This window comes from Meles meles, chromosome X (genome assembly GCF_922984935.1).
Source record: "Meles meles chromosome X, mMelMel3.1 paternal haplotype, whole genome shotgun sequence".
Lineage (NCBI taxonomy): Eukaryota > Metazoa > Chordata > Mammalia > Carnivora > Mustelidae > Meles > Meles meles.
This window is the reverse complement of record NC_060087.1, coordinates 116,194,952-116,212,300: the sequence shown is the minus strand read 5'-3', so window position 1 is coordinate 116,212,300 and position 17,349 is coordinate 116,194,952. Positions and strand designations below refer to the sequence as shown.

Genomic DNA, 17,349 nt, shown 5'->3' with positions numbered 1-17,349 from the left:
TTTAGTAGGATTTTTTAGTGGATAGGATTGTTATCCTAAAGACCAGTCTAAAATATCTGCAAAATGCACTTATGAGTTTTCAATTCTTACCCCAGAGAATCAGGATGAAATTATGAAGTAGCACACCTCTCACCCGAAAGCATAAGATCAAAAGAAATTTGATCTTTGCCAGAGGATGCAAACACATAAAAAGCAAACTTTAGAAACTTTTCTCTGAGAGTCAACTGCCCTGTTACGAAAGGAAAAAATAGGGGCACCTGGGTGGCTCAGTGGGTTAAAGCCTCTGCCTTCGGCTCGGGTCATGATCCCAGGGTCCTGGGATCGAGCCCCACGTCGGGCTCTCTGCTCCGCAGGGAGCCTGCTTCCTCCTCTCTCTGCCTGCCTCTCTGCCTAGTTGTGATTTCTCTCTGTCAAATAAATAAAATATTTAAAAAAAAAAAAAAAAGAAAGGAAAAAATACTTGGAGTAGCAAAGAATTTGCCAAACTCGGTCAGATGTAGTGTTAAATGCTACCTCTCTCACTTACAGACCATTTCAACTGTAGCTTTTGACCTATTATCAGGAAAAAAAAAGTCCACTGCGCAGATCACGTGTTCAACTTTGGGTTCTGATAGGAGACACGTTTATGAACACATACACAAAATACAGATGAACAAAGGTGGCCTTGGAAAAACACAAGGACAGAGTGAGCCTAAGTCACCCACGCACTACAGAATGAATTGAACAGAGGAGACCCTAGAATGGCCACTCATGACTTAAAAAGATCACATAGCATCTTTCTCCTCCAGACTAATTTTTTAAAGATTATTTATTTATTTGAGAGAGAGAGAGAGAGAGAGAGACAGCACACAAGCGGGGGTGGGGGGGAGCAGAATAGCAGACTCCCTACTGAGCACAGAGCCCCCATACTGAGATCACGACCTGAGCCAAAACCAAGAGTCACCAAGGCACCCCTAGACTTTTCAAAAATTATTTTGTCCAAAAATTTTATGAGCAGTTTTTGTTCTGTTTTGTTTTGTTTTTACACTGTACAAGTAACCTATACTCATTGTTGAAAATCCCAACAGAAATACATGGTCAGGGGAGCCTTCATGGCTCAGTTGGTTAAGTGTCTGCCTTCCGCTCAGGTCATGATCCCAGGGTCCTGGGATGGAGCCCCCCCCCCCCCCCAATCAGGCTCTCTGCTCAGCGGGAAGCCTGCTTCTCCCTCTCCCTCTGCCGCTCCCCCTGCCACCCTTGCTCACGCCATGTGTGTGTGTGCCCGTACTCTCTCTCTCTCAAATAAATAAATAAATAAATAGATTAATTAATTAATTAATTTTAATAAATGAATAAATAAAAATCTAAAAAAGAAAAAAAAGAAACACAAGGTCAGTTCCAAACTCTTCAGACATAACCATTGCTGAGAATCACTGATCTGTTAGCAGCAAACAGAAATGACACCAACAAGATGGAGTGACATTTACCACTAAAATGGAGTGACATTCCCTGACGTAAGGAGTCAGTGTGCAAGAAAGCACATTAGGCATGGACAGGAACCATTTTTCTTAAAATTTAAAGCAATTTTGAAATCACCCTGAATTCCATGCCTCAATTATTCCCCTGCATGCCTTTCGGTTATTCTGACCTGTCCTTTTTCCGGAAAGAACAGTGGAAATAATCTAGTCTAATCCCTTTATTTTACAGATAAGAAAATTGACTCTACAAAAGAGAAGTGACTTGCCCAGGGTCATGAATCTATCTAATCAGTGGCAGACTGCGGTTACGTCCTAAACTGACACCCCTAGCCACAGGTACGTGATGGTGGGGCGGGGGAGGTGACCCGCCAGACAGGATGTACCATGACCACTTTTTTAGAAACTGATTTTTGTAAAAAAAAAAAAAAAAAAAAAGAAGACCTAGACTTAACGAGACTTCTAACACACAGCTCAGAAGCGTCACTATGAGGTGGAGCTCCCAAGTCGACACAGATGGGTGAGCTTTTAAGAAAAATAGAGACCTTTGCCCCGCCCATTCTCAGCTTTCACCTGCAAGAAATAAACCAGGACAGACCCTCACTTTCCAATGCCATGGCTGTTTGAAAGCCTAGATATTCTCCCCCACAATCCTGCTGTCTGCTGTCTACTTCTGCAGGCTCCCTGGGACACACAAACGCCAAAAGAGATGGGGCTCCTGAGGACACAGCCATGCCTCCAGGCAACTGCAAACCGATTTAAATCACATCTTGGTCTAGTTAGGCTAATCAACCTCCAAAGGTCATACTCTACCCTCCTCCCTCTTCCTTTTGCAACTTGTCATCTTTATAATAAATCACCTTCTGTCACATCCACCCCCTCATGCTGCCAGTTCACTTTCTTGGAAAGTGAACCTTATTGGAATGCTGCCAGTTCACTTTCTCTCCCCCACATGATCTCCCCACTGGGCTCTGTGTCTCCCCCGCCTTTGGTTAATTGATGCTCTAAGGGCTGGCATCAGGAATGGGGAGACCCAACTCAGGGGGTAGAAGAGACAGGTCTGGCTGAAGCTCAGGAATCCTGTGGGGGAAATGATGGGGAATAAGTTTTATACTCACGGCATGAAGCAGATCCCACTGGGCCCAGGATGGCATCCATAGACCTGGGGAGTCTTTGAAAGCTTGGGTGGGGGAGGGGGGTCGATATGATGAAACCAGCTGTTCTTAGAAAGTCAGCGGTCAGTGGGGGAAGAGTCAGAATTTGGGAGGCACTGGGGAGACCACAGTGGTCAAAGCTCAAAAGGTCAGGACCCGGCCTCAAGTGATGGCAGCGGAAATTGAGTTGAAGGAACATATGTAAGAGACATTTCAAAGGGATGATGGACAGGTCTTAGAAGAAATGGAAGGACAGGGTCAAAGCTGAATAGTGCCGGGCTTTCAACCCTGGGTGACTGAAAGCTGGGAAATATGGAAGAGGGGATAGATTTGGGGCTACAGGGTCTTCCTGACATGCTTACTATGAGCTGATGGCGGGACAGACAGCCAAGTGGAGATGTCCTGTAGTCAGCTACAGGTGCCTGGGTAAGAAGCTGAAGATGGAGAGGCATCGTGTGGGAAGAATACTGGAAGCCATGAAGGAGGTCAGATGCATTGACCAAGGGAGCAGATTTGAAAGAAAGGGAAAGAATGCAGAAGAGATAGTCAGTTTCTGGAAGGAAGGATTATTAACAGTTGCAAACGTAGTCAAGGGCAAAGAGAATAAACATGAGTAAATTGGCCCAAGGAGCTATATAGTGAATCCTAAGACCTTGAAAAATCATATTTACTTTTCCCGCTTGTACTGTTCCTCACTTGTACCAACATAAATGGTTTCGGTCTTTTGTTCATTAGCATTTAGGTCCAGAGCTTAGCTCTTGGTACTAAGTTTACTGAACTATTCAACCTAGAGGGCAGGACACAGATAATGAGAGAACAAAGTCTTCATACAACTTTTCTCTGGTTAAGCCCCCAGTGACTGAGTGGGGTGGGGGTGGGGGGCATCTCCACTCCTTCTCTGAAATCCACCTCTCCCAACCTAACTAAGCAAGAAGAAATAAAAGCGACCTGGGTATGGCAGGGGTCGGGGGTCTGGGGAGACAGGCAGATGGGAAGGGAATGAAAAAGGTACCGTTTGGTAAGGCCCAGGCTGATGCGTAGAACCCGGGGAACATCAAAAGCCAAACCATTTCACAAACGAGCGCACCACGATATTCACTTAGAAACAGTCAGGAAAAAAATAAATAAATAAAACTAGTAACTCTGGCAGTAATAATTTTCATTCATTGAGTGCTCGCTCAACTATAAATAAGAGCATGATAATTCTGTCTAAAAAACATGGCTCCAGCACGTACATCATAATGAGAAAATACCAGTGGGAAGTTATTAAAAGGAAGGCTCTCCCATGACTGGAGGAAAAGCAAAGTGGCTCATTTACTGAAGACTCGAATACAGACAGACCCAGGTTACTATTCGGCTGCATTATAAGCAAGCTCTGGCCCCGGGTTTCTCTGAGTTAGGCTCGTTGGAAAGAGAAACGGAGTATGTGCTCTACAGTCATTGGCACATTGCCCTGTACATAGGCATTACTCAAGAAATGTCAGCCGCCATTATTAGAAAGCGACTGTATTACTGTCCACAACTATAAGAAAGTAGTTATAAAGGCCAATCATATCTGTAAAAAGCACTTTCGTCCAGACTCAGATTTGAACACTGCTACTTCTTCCTTAAAGGGGAGTCTTTACAGTAGCAAAAAATAATAATAACCCACATCAGGAGGACCGAGGTTAGAGAGAAGAATAATCATGGGAGTTCTCCTATCATGTGGACCTGGACGTCCCCCAACCTTTAATGCTTCTGATGACACCCCATGATATAAGACGAGGGCCTCTGCTAGGAAACATGGAGAACGCCTTCAATAACAGCAGGGATACAAACCCCCCTTTGTTTCTTAGGTTTTATACTATGCCAAGCTGGAGAATTTATCCTTTATCGTACTTTTCTTGATGAATGCTGTTCCTAAGGATTCTTGGGCCAAGAAGCTCTATAAATCGAATCAGGGCTATGTCACATATTTCTAATAACACTAAAAGCATGCAACATTTAGGGCCACTGGCAAGCACATATTACAAACAGAATTCTGCGTTCCTGTGCTTACATTAGGAGTTCACACATATATTCTATTGTACTGAGCCCAGGAAAACACTTCTAACCCAACCAGTTGGATCACCAACTGTATCCAAAAGTGTAAGCTACCGAACTGGCTTTCAATTCAAGCAAGAATGGGATGCTTTCATATTTTGCCCCAAGGCCAAGGGTTATCAACCCATCGACTCTGAACTGTACGATAACCTTTCATGCACAAATGAGTCCATTATGGTGTTAATTTTAAACAGAACTTCAAGAGAAAAGAACCTCCTTAGCAAATAGTTTCTAGGACATGAACGTCATAAATATCTTAAGAAAGAATATACACTAACACAGCTAACGGAAATATAGTCAAGCCACATATGTCCTTTTATATTTTTAAGTAGCCACATTAAAAAAAATAGAAATAGGTGAAAGTGATAGTATATTTTACTTAACCCAATATACGAAGAGTATGATTGCTTAAACTTATAATCGACCCAAAAATTGTTAATGAGATATTTTATATATCCTTGTACTGAGTCTTCAAAACTAAGTATTTAATTTACACTTACAGCACATATTGATTCAGACTAGCCACCATTCAAGGGCTCGACTGCCACATGTACCCAGAGGGTACTGTCCTGAATGTGTAAATATGGCCGATCTAAAACATTAATGGTGGGGCGCCTGGGGGGCTCAGTCGGCTAAGCGTCCGACTCTTGATTTCAGCTCAAGTCAGGATCTCAGGGTCATGAGATCGAGCCCCGGTTGGGCACGGAGGCTGCTCAAGATTCTCTCTCTCCCTCTCCCTCTGTCTCTCCCCTCCCTCCCTCTCTCTCTCTCCCTTTCTAAAATATGTATGTCTGTGTGTGTATAATAAATGAATTTAAAAGACTAAAAATAGGGGCGCCTGGGTGGCTCAGTGGGTTAAAGCCTCTGCCTTCAACTCAGGTCATGATCTCAGGGTCCTGGGATCAAGCCCCACATCCGGCTCTCTGCTTAGCGGGGAGCCTGCTTCCTCCTCTCTCTCTCTGCCTGCCTCTCTGCCTACTTGTGATCTCTGTCTGTCAAATAAATAAATAAAATCTTTAAAAAAATAAAAAGACTAAAAATCATAAAACATGAATGGTATATTTGAAAAGCTATGCCTACCCCCACTGCCACCTCAGTCCTTCACCTTCCTTTACTGGAGCCCTGAGAGTGTCCCCACCCCTCCCTTGGACCACTAGCCACCAGGAGTTGTGAGGAAGAGGGGAAGGATGTGTTTTTAACAAACCGCCCTGGAAACCCAAATCCATTTCCCTGTAGAAACAATAACAAATACAATAGCTCTCTGGTTAAGCGACATTAAGGGTTAAAAAGGCTTTCCTGAGAAGGAAGATCTGGGAACCTAATCACCCTTTAGAACATTGTATCCTGGAGAGAGTGTGTTCTGACCTTCCAGAACACACACAAAGGGGCTGCCTGGATCTCTCATTTATGCTCTCTGCAAAAGGGAACTGGAGGCCATGTTTACAAAGAGGTTTTCACTGAAGGACTTAAATCAGCGGGGTCCCGTCTTCATACTGGTCATACAGAGGGTCCCCCGTACGGAGGGTCCTTCAATCCTGCCCTTCTCTGGGAAGCAGCCATGCCTGAGCACTCTGGGAAACTAAGAGCTCTGTCCCAGAAGCAGTTCTAATTATCTTCCTGAAGCATAAGCAACCTGAGGAGGTCAGGATTTGCCCTTTCCTTCCGTGTGCCCTGCCCTTCTGCCATCCCTCCCACCCCAATCCCAACCTCAAGGCCAAGAGCTCTCAAGTGGTCAGCACTAATGCAAAACTAGGCAATTTCACCCACAGCTTCTGGGTTCCCTTCCACCTTTCCTTCACCCCTCTCCCCAGCCCACCTCATCCTCCACTAGTGGGAATAATCACCAAATAAGCACACAGACAAACCCGGCGCCATTGCTCTTCAACTCTGTCTCCTGTTTCTTCATCCCAGGAAAAAGGTACACACCCTAGCTTGGAGTATTCAGAGCCCTTTTGTGATCCAGTCACAGCTCGTTATAATCCTGACTGGAGAAACTGATTCTCACCATAGCTTGCCTACCCGCCTCCCTCACCTCCAAGCTGTTGGCTAAGAGTCCACTGTTCTTGACCCCTCCCATCCCTCATTCACATTCTCCAGTCACCTTTCTTCCAAGGAACATCCTCATGACTCTTGATGACTAGGACCATGACTTTTCCCCTTCTGCCACCCCTCCCCCCCCCCAGCCAGATCTTTCAGGCCTAGATTGCAGGTCCCCTAGACAGTGCTAGCAATCCACTGTCAGACTTTTCTGGAAGCACCATTTCGATCCTATCACCCCAGTGGTGATAAAAGTCAGACCACTGGTTACCTGCAGGGGAGGAAGGGATCGCAGGAAGCAGCAGGAAGCAGCAAGAAGCTTCTTCGAGGGGTGATGGAAACGTTCTGTAGCTGGGCCTGGGGCGGTGGTTACATGAACGTAGAAAGGTTTAAAACTGTATCAGGTCATTAAGATTAATGTATCAGTGTATCAGGTCTTTAAGATTGATATATCTCAGGATATAAGTTACATTCCAACCAACAAAAGAAACGAGGATGCATATACATCAGTCTCGTCAAAGACACAATTCTCCCAAATTAGATACCCGAACCTAAGTGAAAACACTAGCTGTAATCAACATGAAACACGTCAAACCGTTAACAGTGATCACTTTCTGAAGGAAGAGTGGCAGAAACCGGAGTGGGGACTGGGGAGCTGTCCCACTTCCGTACTGCTTGAAGTCTTTTTCTCCCATTTCTTGAGTACCTGCTAAAATCCAGGCACTCCCTGCGGAGCTTGGGGCACAAAAAGAGAGAAGTTCAAATACGGGGCCTTAAGGAGCTCACATTAGCGAAGCCAACGTGAGCACTGAGAATCACCATATGACATGCTGGTTGCCACAGTGGAGGTCTGCACAGTGTTGGGGGACCACAGTGGAAACTGTTACGCCCTTGAAGTAGACGTGGGGCAGAGGGGCAGGGTGACTCTGGAGAATACAGAATGAAGACCAAGAACGTACAGAATGTCGGGCCAAGTGGGGAGTCGGTTCGTCCCTTTCCCTCTGCCCCCCACCCCGCTCGTGTTCGCACACACTCTCTCTCTCTCAGAGAAATATATAAAATCTTTTAAAAAAGAGAAATTCTTTCCAGTAAACTACATTTAATTCATAGGTTGGACAAAAGTCTGTAAGCATTTACTTCACACGTATGTATGGTTAACTGATATATCATTATATTAGTTTCAGGTATACAACGTGTTGATTTCGTATTTGTATATACTACAAAATGATCACCACAATAATTCTGGTTAACATCCATCACCATACACAGTTACAAAATTTTCTTTTTTCTTATGGTAAGAACTTTCAAGATTTACTCTCTAAGCAACTTTCAAATGTGCAATACAGTATTATTAACTATAATCACCATGCCATATATTACATTCCCATGACTTATTTATTTTATAACCGGAAGTCCGTACATTTTGACTCCTTCACCCATTCTGCCCACCTCCCAACTCCTACCTCTGACAACCACTGATCTGTTTTCTGTATCTATGAGCTTGGTTTTTTGTTTTCTGTATTTTGTTTTTGGCTTCCACATATAAGTGAGATCACATGGTATTTGTCTTTCTCTGCCTGACTTATTTCACTGATCATAATCCATGTCTTGCAAATGGCAAGATTTCCTTCTTTTGTATAGCTGAATAATATATGTATCACTATCTTTTTATCCCTTCATCCATCGATGGACACTTACCTTACTTCCATTTCTTTAGCTATTATGAAAAATGCCATAAACCTAGGGAACTGGGAGTGCAGGTGTCTTTTGAGTCACTGTTTTTATTGTCTACAGATAAATACCCAGAAGCAGATCATAGGGTATTTCTATTTTTAATTTCTTCAAGAACCTCCATACTGTTTTCCGGAGCGGCTGCACCAGTCTGCATTCCCACCCACAGCGCACAAGGTTCCCTTTTCTCCACATCCCTGCCAACACTTTTTATCTTTTGTCTTTTTGATAACAGTCATTAACACATGGGAGGTGATATCTCACTGTGGTTTTGATTTGCATTTCCCTGATGCTGAAGGATATTGAGCATCTTTTCATGTACCTGTTGGCCATCTGGATGTCTTCTTTGGAGAAACGTCAATTCAGATCCTCTGCCCATTTAAGGATTTTATTATCGACAGAGGAAGAGTACAAGAGAGCGTGAGCAGGGGGAGCAACAGAGGGAGAGGGAGAAGCAGGCCACCACTGAGCTGGAAGCCTGATACTGTGGGACCCTGGGATGATGACTTAAGCCAAAGGCAGAGGCTTAACCAACTGAGCCACCCAAGTGCCCCTCCTCTGCCCATTTTTTTTTAATTATTTTATTTATTTGACAGAGAGAAATCACAAGTAGGCAGAGAGGCAGGCAGAGAGAGAGAGAGGAGGAAGCAGGCTCCCGCGGAGCGGAGAACCCGATGCGGGGCTCGATCCCAGGACCCTGAGATCATGACCTGAGCCGAAGGCAGAGGCTTTTAACCCACTGAGCCACCCAGGCGCCCCTCCTCTGCCCATTTTTAAGTCAGATGATTGCTTTCTTGCTATTGAGTTGGATGAGTTCTTTATAGATGTTGGACATTAATGCCTTATCTCAATATATGATTTGCAAATATTTTCTCCCCATTCAGAAGGTTGCCTTTTCATTTTGTGAATAGTTCCTCTCCCCTTATTTCAAAATGCCTACCATCGCATGGTTGCAATGGCCAATGACAACTGGAAAGGAAGCAAGGTCCGGGGAGACACAGTTGATCATAGAAGTTGGTGCACCCCCTTTGTGGCATTTTGAGATTCGAGTGCACCTTCTTGTCTCAGGTTGCTCTCACAGGCCCTGTTGCTACCAGTTCACCCAAAAGTACTTCCTTAGCTTCCAACCACAGTGAAAGGCTCCCCTCTAAGTCACTCTTTTGTCCAAATAAGGCCCATCACATAGAGTGGGTGGGGGAGGGGGCAGGCACAGGGAAAAGGGAGGCCTTAGTTAAAATACCAACACATGTTTGGAACACAGATCATTTAAAAAGTATTAATTTTACTTCCTAAATCTGTAAGCCAAACTGCTGCCTTTGCTGACACATGTGGACTCGGGCATGCAGATACCAGTGAACAGAACTAGCTACAGGATGTGAAAAAGCAACACTCAAGGGGAAATTTCACTTTTTCAAGTGCTCTGTGCTTTCAGATTACAGACTTGGGATAGTTCTTTGAAACATGTCTTCCTACTTATAATAAAACAAAACAAACAAACAAAAAACCCTTCTGCCCACTATTTATACATGTGTTTCAGCTATTTCTAGAAAAGTGACTCAGTCTGATGTTCAAAAAGCATTTCCTTCAACAAAAAAGAAATCATTTTAAGAAAGTAGCTTCAAACATCAAACTATTCTGAATATGTATTATATATCCCCTAGTCTCATGGCTTAACTTTCTTCACTGAATAAAAGGAAATTATGATTCATAGCAAAACAAAACATACAAGACAGCAGAACCTCAGCCAAAACTATTAAGAACCAGTAAGCAAAACAAGCCCCACTTTTTAAAAACCATGTATTAGTCTTATATGATTACACTAGAAACGTCAAATATTAAACGGGGATTGTCATCCTAGCTGTGTACACTAAAGATACCATTTTATAAAAGTAGTGTTAACGCTCATGACACTGTGTATTAAACTTGTCTACAAGGCAATGCTTGAAACAGATGTAGCACAAAATGTTTGCATTCCATATGCTTTTTATGCAGTCCCCCAATCAAACCTCATTCCATCCCTGCCAGCCAACTGCAAGTAACAGGTATGACTAATTTTAAAAGAGCACATAGCCATTCCTAGGGGATGTGCAGTAAGAAGTTACTAAGTCCCAGGTGAAACACTATATTCATGTACTCAACAGTATACATGGCGGGAAAATGCGAGCCACTGTAACTTTTCACAGGATTTACCGTCAGAGCCTGTAAGTGGATATACTGGGAATAGTTCCACGCCTATTAGGAAAAAAACCTCCCAACCAAATGCACAACTCCTGTCTGTTACACCACCAAAAGAACCGAATCTTCTAGTAGAAAAAAAAAATTCGTTCTGCAGTGTTTGGAGCTGTATATAACCAACACCTGAGAAATAAGCGGTTATTTTGAGAAGAGATAATCAATGGTCCTTCAACTGTAAAGCGACTGGGAAATACCAGTACACAGTGTTCTGCAGAAAAATAAGCTACCGATAAAACCTTATGATGGAAAAAAAAACCAAAAAACCTTATGATGGAACATCCTTTGGCTGACGGGGCCCAGGCTCTTATTGAAGAGAGAGGTTGTGAGTAGGAACTCAGATGCCCGCTGACAATCAAAGAAAGAACTTTTTGGTAATCTGTGTGACGGAAAACAGACCTTTCTGGCTCCTAGCTATTAGCTAATGAAAGACTCAACTAAATTTTAAGAAAAATTCACCAGATGTTCTTAAATTTCAGGCCTTCCCAAATGCCTAGATCCTAAAAGCCAAAGGACAAATAGTTACCACATGCTGAGGGGTGGGAGGAAGGCAGGAGGGAGTGGCTAAGGAGACTGAGAAAAAGAAAATGCTACCAAAGATGCCTTTCTTCAGTGATTCAGGTACACACAGCAACGTGACAGAAACATCTGTAAGATCATTAACCATGAGCCATTTTCTAGCACATGGAGTTACCATGTGAGATGAAAATGAAAAACCTGAGCAAACCTTGGAAAAGCATCAAGCCTAAATAAGAAGGCAACTAATGATGGGTAATTAAAAGCATTACACAAAGTGCCTTCCCATACCTGACCTATGGGAGAAAACACGATCAAATTTAACTTGGAAGGACTTTTTTTTTTCCTTAAGGGGAAAAATGTGATCTATAAAATGGCAGGATAAAATGAGCTAACAGATGAAACTTCCACTAAAAACAAGATCCAACTTTTCCCCTCTGTTCCCAGAACTATCTGGAGCCTCCAAAATACCATGGATAAGTTACGCAGCCGCTAAAAATTTTAAGTATGAAGACTATGTGGCAAGCCGGAATAATTCATGGGACAAAATAGGTGGGGAAAGTAAGAACACAAAGTAATACGTATACGGTGGTTAAGATGCATGATGGTTGTAAAGGGGGAAGGGGTGAGACTTTCCTTTTCCTTTTCAAGGATTCTGTAAATATGGCCATAAATATTTCTAGATCAAAAATGTTCAATAAGTTATCCTTTCAGAAAAAAAAAAAGCCACACTGCTTTGTGGCTTATCCTTTTTACTACTTCAAATTAAGGAGAATTTCCAATGGCCACACTACAGATGGTGGGTTCTTATCTGCATTAGTACTCAAAGGGTGTAGACTTTCAGACTTAGGACGGACTAACATCTGCTTTTCTCTATGGAAAAAAAAAAATGGTCACACCCTTTTGGGAAACTGACATTTTTTAAAAGCTTATGGCATTTTGAAAGTTGTCTACTCGCTGCAGTTTTTAATTTTTTAATATAGATAACTGGAAAACTGAAAACAAAGCCTCCAAACCAGAAGAGTTTGGAGGGGAACCCACTAATCGAACTGTTAACCCAAACTATGAGTTAACAAGATTAAAGCCTCCCTTTGGTTTTATTTCTGAAGGCACACTCTCTAGCCAACTATTCGGTTTGGTAGGTTCCGTGCTTTTAAACACTTCCCTCGCCTGAAAACGGATTACAACACATCCAGACTCTGCTCCCCAGCACTACTAAGATAATTCTGAGAAAGGAGGCGTCTAGCAAAAGACGTCAGGGATTATGGTAATAATACATTTTTTTAAATTTCAACATGCAAGCAGGAGTCTTATGCAGGTTGATTTCAAAGTCTGCGCTCTAGTTTATCGGGCCACTGCAGGCAAGGCAGTTCTTTATCTGCTCGCCATTCGGAACAGAAATTAACCACCCCACGGAGGTTAAATCCTCCCTACTTTCTGCCTGTAGGTCAGAATGCCGTGGATCAAATCATCGAATTTGGCTACTGCAGCCGCGCGCACTCGAGTCCTCCCCATCCCTTCCCTCTTTTCTTCTCCCGGGACAAACCCCTCCGTGGCTAACAGCAACCTAATTTAGGATGTGAATAGGTAGGCCAGGTCCCTAAAAAGCTCGGCCCCCTGTGAGTTCCGATCAGCACGTCTCCGCCCCGGCCGGTTGCCGACTCCAGCGGAGTCCGCAAAGAAACACTAACAGTAGCAGAGGTGCCTGCAGGCGGGAGCAGACCGATCTCGGGGCGGGGGGGGAGGGGGGATTGAAAAGATAAGTTTCTCCCGGTCTGGAGCTGGAGAGGCTCGCTCCGCGGGCAGATCGGCCATCGGGCGGGGTGGGGTAGAGACCACAGACGTGCACAGGCTCCTTCTCCTATCCGAGGGCCGGCGGCTGGCTCTGCCACGCTCTCAGCAGGAAGGGGAGGGCAGCGGGAGGAAGAGCGGGAGGCGCGGTGCGGGAGGAGAGGGGAGGGGAGGACGGGAGGAGGAGGAGGCAGGGCCGGAGGAGGAGCCGGCGCCAGGAGAGCCCGCGCGCCGGGCCCACAGCACCTCTGGGCGGAGTCACTCGGCCCGCCCGGCCCCTCGGCCGCCACAGCCACCGCCGCCGCGCCCGGTGCGCCCCGAGGGGGCGGGCCCACCCCGCGGCCTCCCTCCCGGTCTCGGGCCCTCCTTCCCCTCCCCTCCCTCCCCTCCCTCCCTTCCATCCCTTCCATCTCAGCAGCGCCCTCAGTCTCCCTCTCTGGCTCATACAAAAGCAAAATGTCCGCCATGTTCCGAGGCCGCTGCGGTCGGCGCCACCACTGGCTCGGCGGCCCCCCCCCTCCAGCCGTTTGCTCTGCGGCCGCCCCTCCCGCGTCCCCTGGCCCCGGCCCCGGGCGCCGCCGCTGCTCAGCCAGCCCTCCGCGCGCCCCCGCCCGGCCCGCGCGCCCCGCCGGGCACCGCAGCACCGCCTCGGGCGGGGGCAGGGGGCTGCAGCCCCGGGCGACTGGCTCCCACTTCCCGCCCGCCCACGCCCTCCATGGCCCCTTTACCTTGATGCAGTACGGGGGTTCGTCGTAGGTGACCAGCATGTACCTGTCTCCGCGGCTGGCCGGGTCCCGGGCGCGCAGCTGCGTGACGAGGGATGACGGAGGGGGCCGCGAAGGGAAGGAGGGAGGAGGGGGCGATACGAACGTTACAGAAGCACCTAGATCCACCACCACCCCCATCCCTCAGGAGCTCTCCCCAGCTCTCCCCTCCCCTCCCTTTACCTTCAAGAATAACTCCACAGCGCCTTTGGCAATGTCCAAATAGGAGGTGCCCAAGTCAGTGCGCTGGTTCATAGAGGCGGACGTGTCTATGAGGAACAGCAGGATGGGCATCTTCCCCCGCACCCCTGGCTCCGCTGCCCACTCTCCTGACCCTCTTGCCCTCGCTGCCGCGGACTACCACCCGAACCCTCAACTCTCGCAGAGCCAGGGTGCAGGGAGCAAGAGGAAAAGGGGGAGACGGGACGGGACGGATGGAACTGCTCCTGGCCTCCTCTTTCTGCAGCCCCACCTCCTCTCCCTCCAAGGGAACTTGAAAGTGTGAGCGTGTGTAGCCCTCGGGGCCCTCCCCCTTCCCCTCCCCTGCCACCACTACTGCCGCCGCCGCCGCAGGGACTACTGCCCAAGCATCCGTCCACGCTCACTCAAGCGCTCGCCCCAGACTGAGAGCTGTCTCTGTTCACCCACACACAACTTCTGTCCGCTCACCTACCATGGGCACCATGTGACCAGAACCCACGCCATTGGCTGCCAATTATGTGGTATTTGCATATTCATTAGATGACAGGGCAAGGGGAGGGACTTGGGCGAACCCTGGGAGTTGAAGTTTGAACCCAGGCAGGGGGTAAGGGGAAATGTTAAGGACCCTCCTTTAAAGGACTTGAAAACTGTCAGGATACTTGGGGTGATTTGAAGGGATTTTCGCTGGCTCTTCAGAGATGACGATTCAAAAGGGAGAGTGAATTTGAGCAACAGTTGCGCAGCACTACAGAAGCAGATGCTTGGACAGGCTGCCCAGAAGAGGCTCTAACTGCAATCGATCAATCCTGCCAGTGGCTAAGACCAAAACATTTCAGAAGCACAAACTTCTTTCCTGGCAAGTCCTACTCGCATTCCTTTCGATGCCTCCCCACTCTTGATCCGTGTTTGCAAGACGGTTGCTGGCCTTGCATTCCACGTATAGCCACTCAGAAAGAAAACTAAAGCTTAAACAGTTACCTAAACCGGCGTTTTGAATGCGCAAGCTTCTTCGGTTTTACGGAATTTTTTAAGTATTGCCCTGCCAGTGATAATTCCACCCATGCTTGCGTCTGCACAGCCTTTACACATGGGAGGTTTGCCAACCTACATTGTGATTCAGCTCACGTTTATTGAGCACCTATGAAGTGCCAGGTAGCTACATTAGCTTTATTTAATCTTTGAAACAATTATGGTAGATGGCATTATATTCGATTTTCAATAAGAGAAAGTGCAGCCTGCCGGAATTAGGGCAACAATGAGGAATATTTTCTTTTAAAGGGGGAGGGGGCGCCTGGGGGGCTCAGTCAGTTAAGCATCTGCCTTTGGCTCAGGTCATGATCTCAGGGTCCTGGGACCCAGCCCCCCACCCCCCCGCACTGGGCTCTCTGCTAGGTGGGGAGCCTGTTTCTCCCCTTCCCTCTGCCTCTCCCCGCTGCTTGTGTGCTCACTCTCTCTCAAATAAATAAATAAAAATCTTTTTAAAAATAAAATAAGGGTGCTTGGGTGGCTCAAATGGTTAAGTGTCTGCCTTTGACTCAGGTCAGGATCCCAGGGTCCTGGGATTGAGCCCCGCAATGGGCTCCCTGCTCAGCGAGGAGGGGAGCCTGCTTCTCCCTCTCCCTCTGCCATCCACCCCCAACCCCCACTTGTGTTCTCTGGCTCTATCTCTTTGTCAAATAAATAAATAAAATATTTTTAAATAAATATTCTCGGGTCTGGCTCTGTGGAGAGGCTCAGGACGGGGCCAACCACGCTTGGCTGTCTACTTCGCGTAACACAACTTTGAAATATGGAGGTGTGATTCCCAGCAGTGTGTTTGTTGTAAACAACGTGGAATCCTTGAGCTTCCGTGAGCTCACCATTTCATATGTTCTTTGTAATATCTATATAGTGTGTGTATACACACACACACATACATATACCTACAGATACACTCAATAACATTTTCAGAAAAATAAGATTTCTGAAGAGGCCACATGGCAGTATTTGAACCAGGGACCAACAAGCAATGCAAGTAAAAAGTGCAACAGAGACAATGGTCCAGTGGTCTAGAAGTTCAGAAGGTTTCATGGATGGGGCACAGAGGCAGAAGGGAGGGATTCCGGATCGGAAGGAATAGTGTGAACAAAAATTCAGCCAGTGATAGTAATATGCTTGGGCATTTCGGGCCAGTGTGGTGGGATACCCCCAGTGGGAATTAATGAGGAAATCAGGATGAAAAAGGCACTAGAAATTTCCATTTCCATTCTGATACAAATATGGTTGGACAAGGGCAGTGTCTACATGAGCCAGGGAACTAAAAGCACAGCACCGGTTGGGGCATCATAACAAATTACCACAGAGTCAGCAGCTCAGAACAACATGTGTGTTTATTACCTGACACTGGCCGTGACTCAGGGATCTCTGCTCAATCTCCAAGGCCACAATCAAGATGTGGGCCAGGCTGGGTTTTCATCTGGAGATTTGACTGGGAAAGAATCTGCTTCTAAACTCAATCAGAAGGAGGGTCTTGGGGGTCATCTATGAATTCTGCCTAACATTAGGTGGGGGTGGGATTATTATCTAGAAACAAACTCTGCCTAGCTCACAGTTTTGGTTAGAGTCAACTCCAAGTAATAATATGCCACTTTCAGCCCATGAGATCAATGCATGGGGTTGATAGGTTGCTTAGACTGTGCTTTGGTTGAAGAATACAAGATTCTCCATTAAGGGGGCGCCTGACCATCCGACTGTTGATTTCGGTTCAGGTCATGTTCTCAGTGTGGTGAGACAGAACCCTGAGCCAGGGTCTGTGCTCAGTGGAGAGTCTGCTGGAGACTCTGTCCCTTTCCCTCTGTCCCTCCCCCACTCACATACACGCATTCTCTCTCTCTCTCTCTCTCTAAAGCAAATAATAAGTCTTTTAAAACAATATTTCCTATTAGGAGTTTAATTCATATATATATAATGTATTTTGTATTATACAGTTTAATATATTTTATAATAAATTGATATAATATATAAATGTCATTTGTGAATTGAGGCACATCATACTCCTTATCTATGATACCACGTTTCTCCAGATACCACCTTATACCAGTTAGAATGGTGAAAATTAACAAGACAGGAAACAACAAATGTTGGTGAGGATGTGGAGAAAGGGGAATTCTCTTATGCTGTTGGTGGGAATGCAACAGTATGGGAAAACAGTATGGCAGTTCCTCAAGAAGTCAAAAATAGAGCTACCCTATGGCCCAGCAATTGCACTACTGGGTATTTACCCCAAAGATACAGATGTAGTGAAAAGAAGGGACACATGCACCCCAATGTCCCGAGCAGCAATGTCCACAATAGCCCAACTGTGGAAGGAGCCTAGATGCCCTTCAACAGATGAATGGATAAAGAAAA

General features: G+C 46.0%; 1 protein-coding gene across 6 annotated transcripts in view; it reads right to left on the bottom strand.

Annotated features, from left to right (window-relative positions):
* LOC123934990 (integrator complex subunit 6-like) overlaps positions 1–14,366 on the bottom strand; it is a 53,123-nt gene extending 38,757 nt beyond the window's left edge. For 5 of the 6 annotated variants that reach the window (XM_045995369.1, XM_045995370.1, XM_045995372.1 and 2 more), the window contains exons 1-2: positions 13,945–14,366; positions 13,726–13,803 (exon numbers count right to left, since the gene is read on the bottom strand). In XM_045995369.1, coding sequence (XP_045851325.1) covers positions 13,726–13,803; positions 13,945–14,055 — 189 coding nt within the window. In that variant the 5' untranslated portion in view covers positions 14,056–14,366. Of the gene's footprint in view, positions 1–6,998; positions 7,085–13,725; positions 13,804–13,944 lie in introns of those variants that run through there. The other variant, XM_045995373.1, reaches the window with a different exon arrangement.
* Between the last annotated feature and the right edge of the window lie 2,983 nt (positions 14,367–17,349).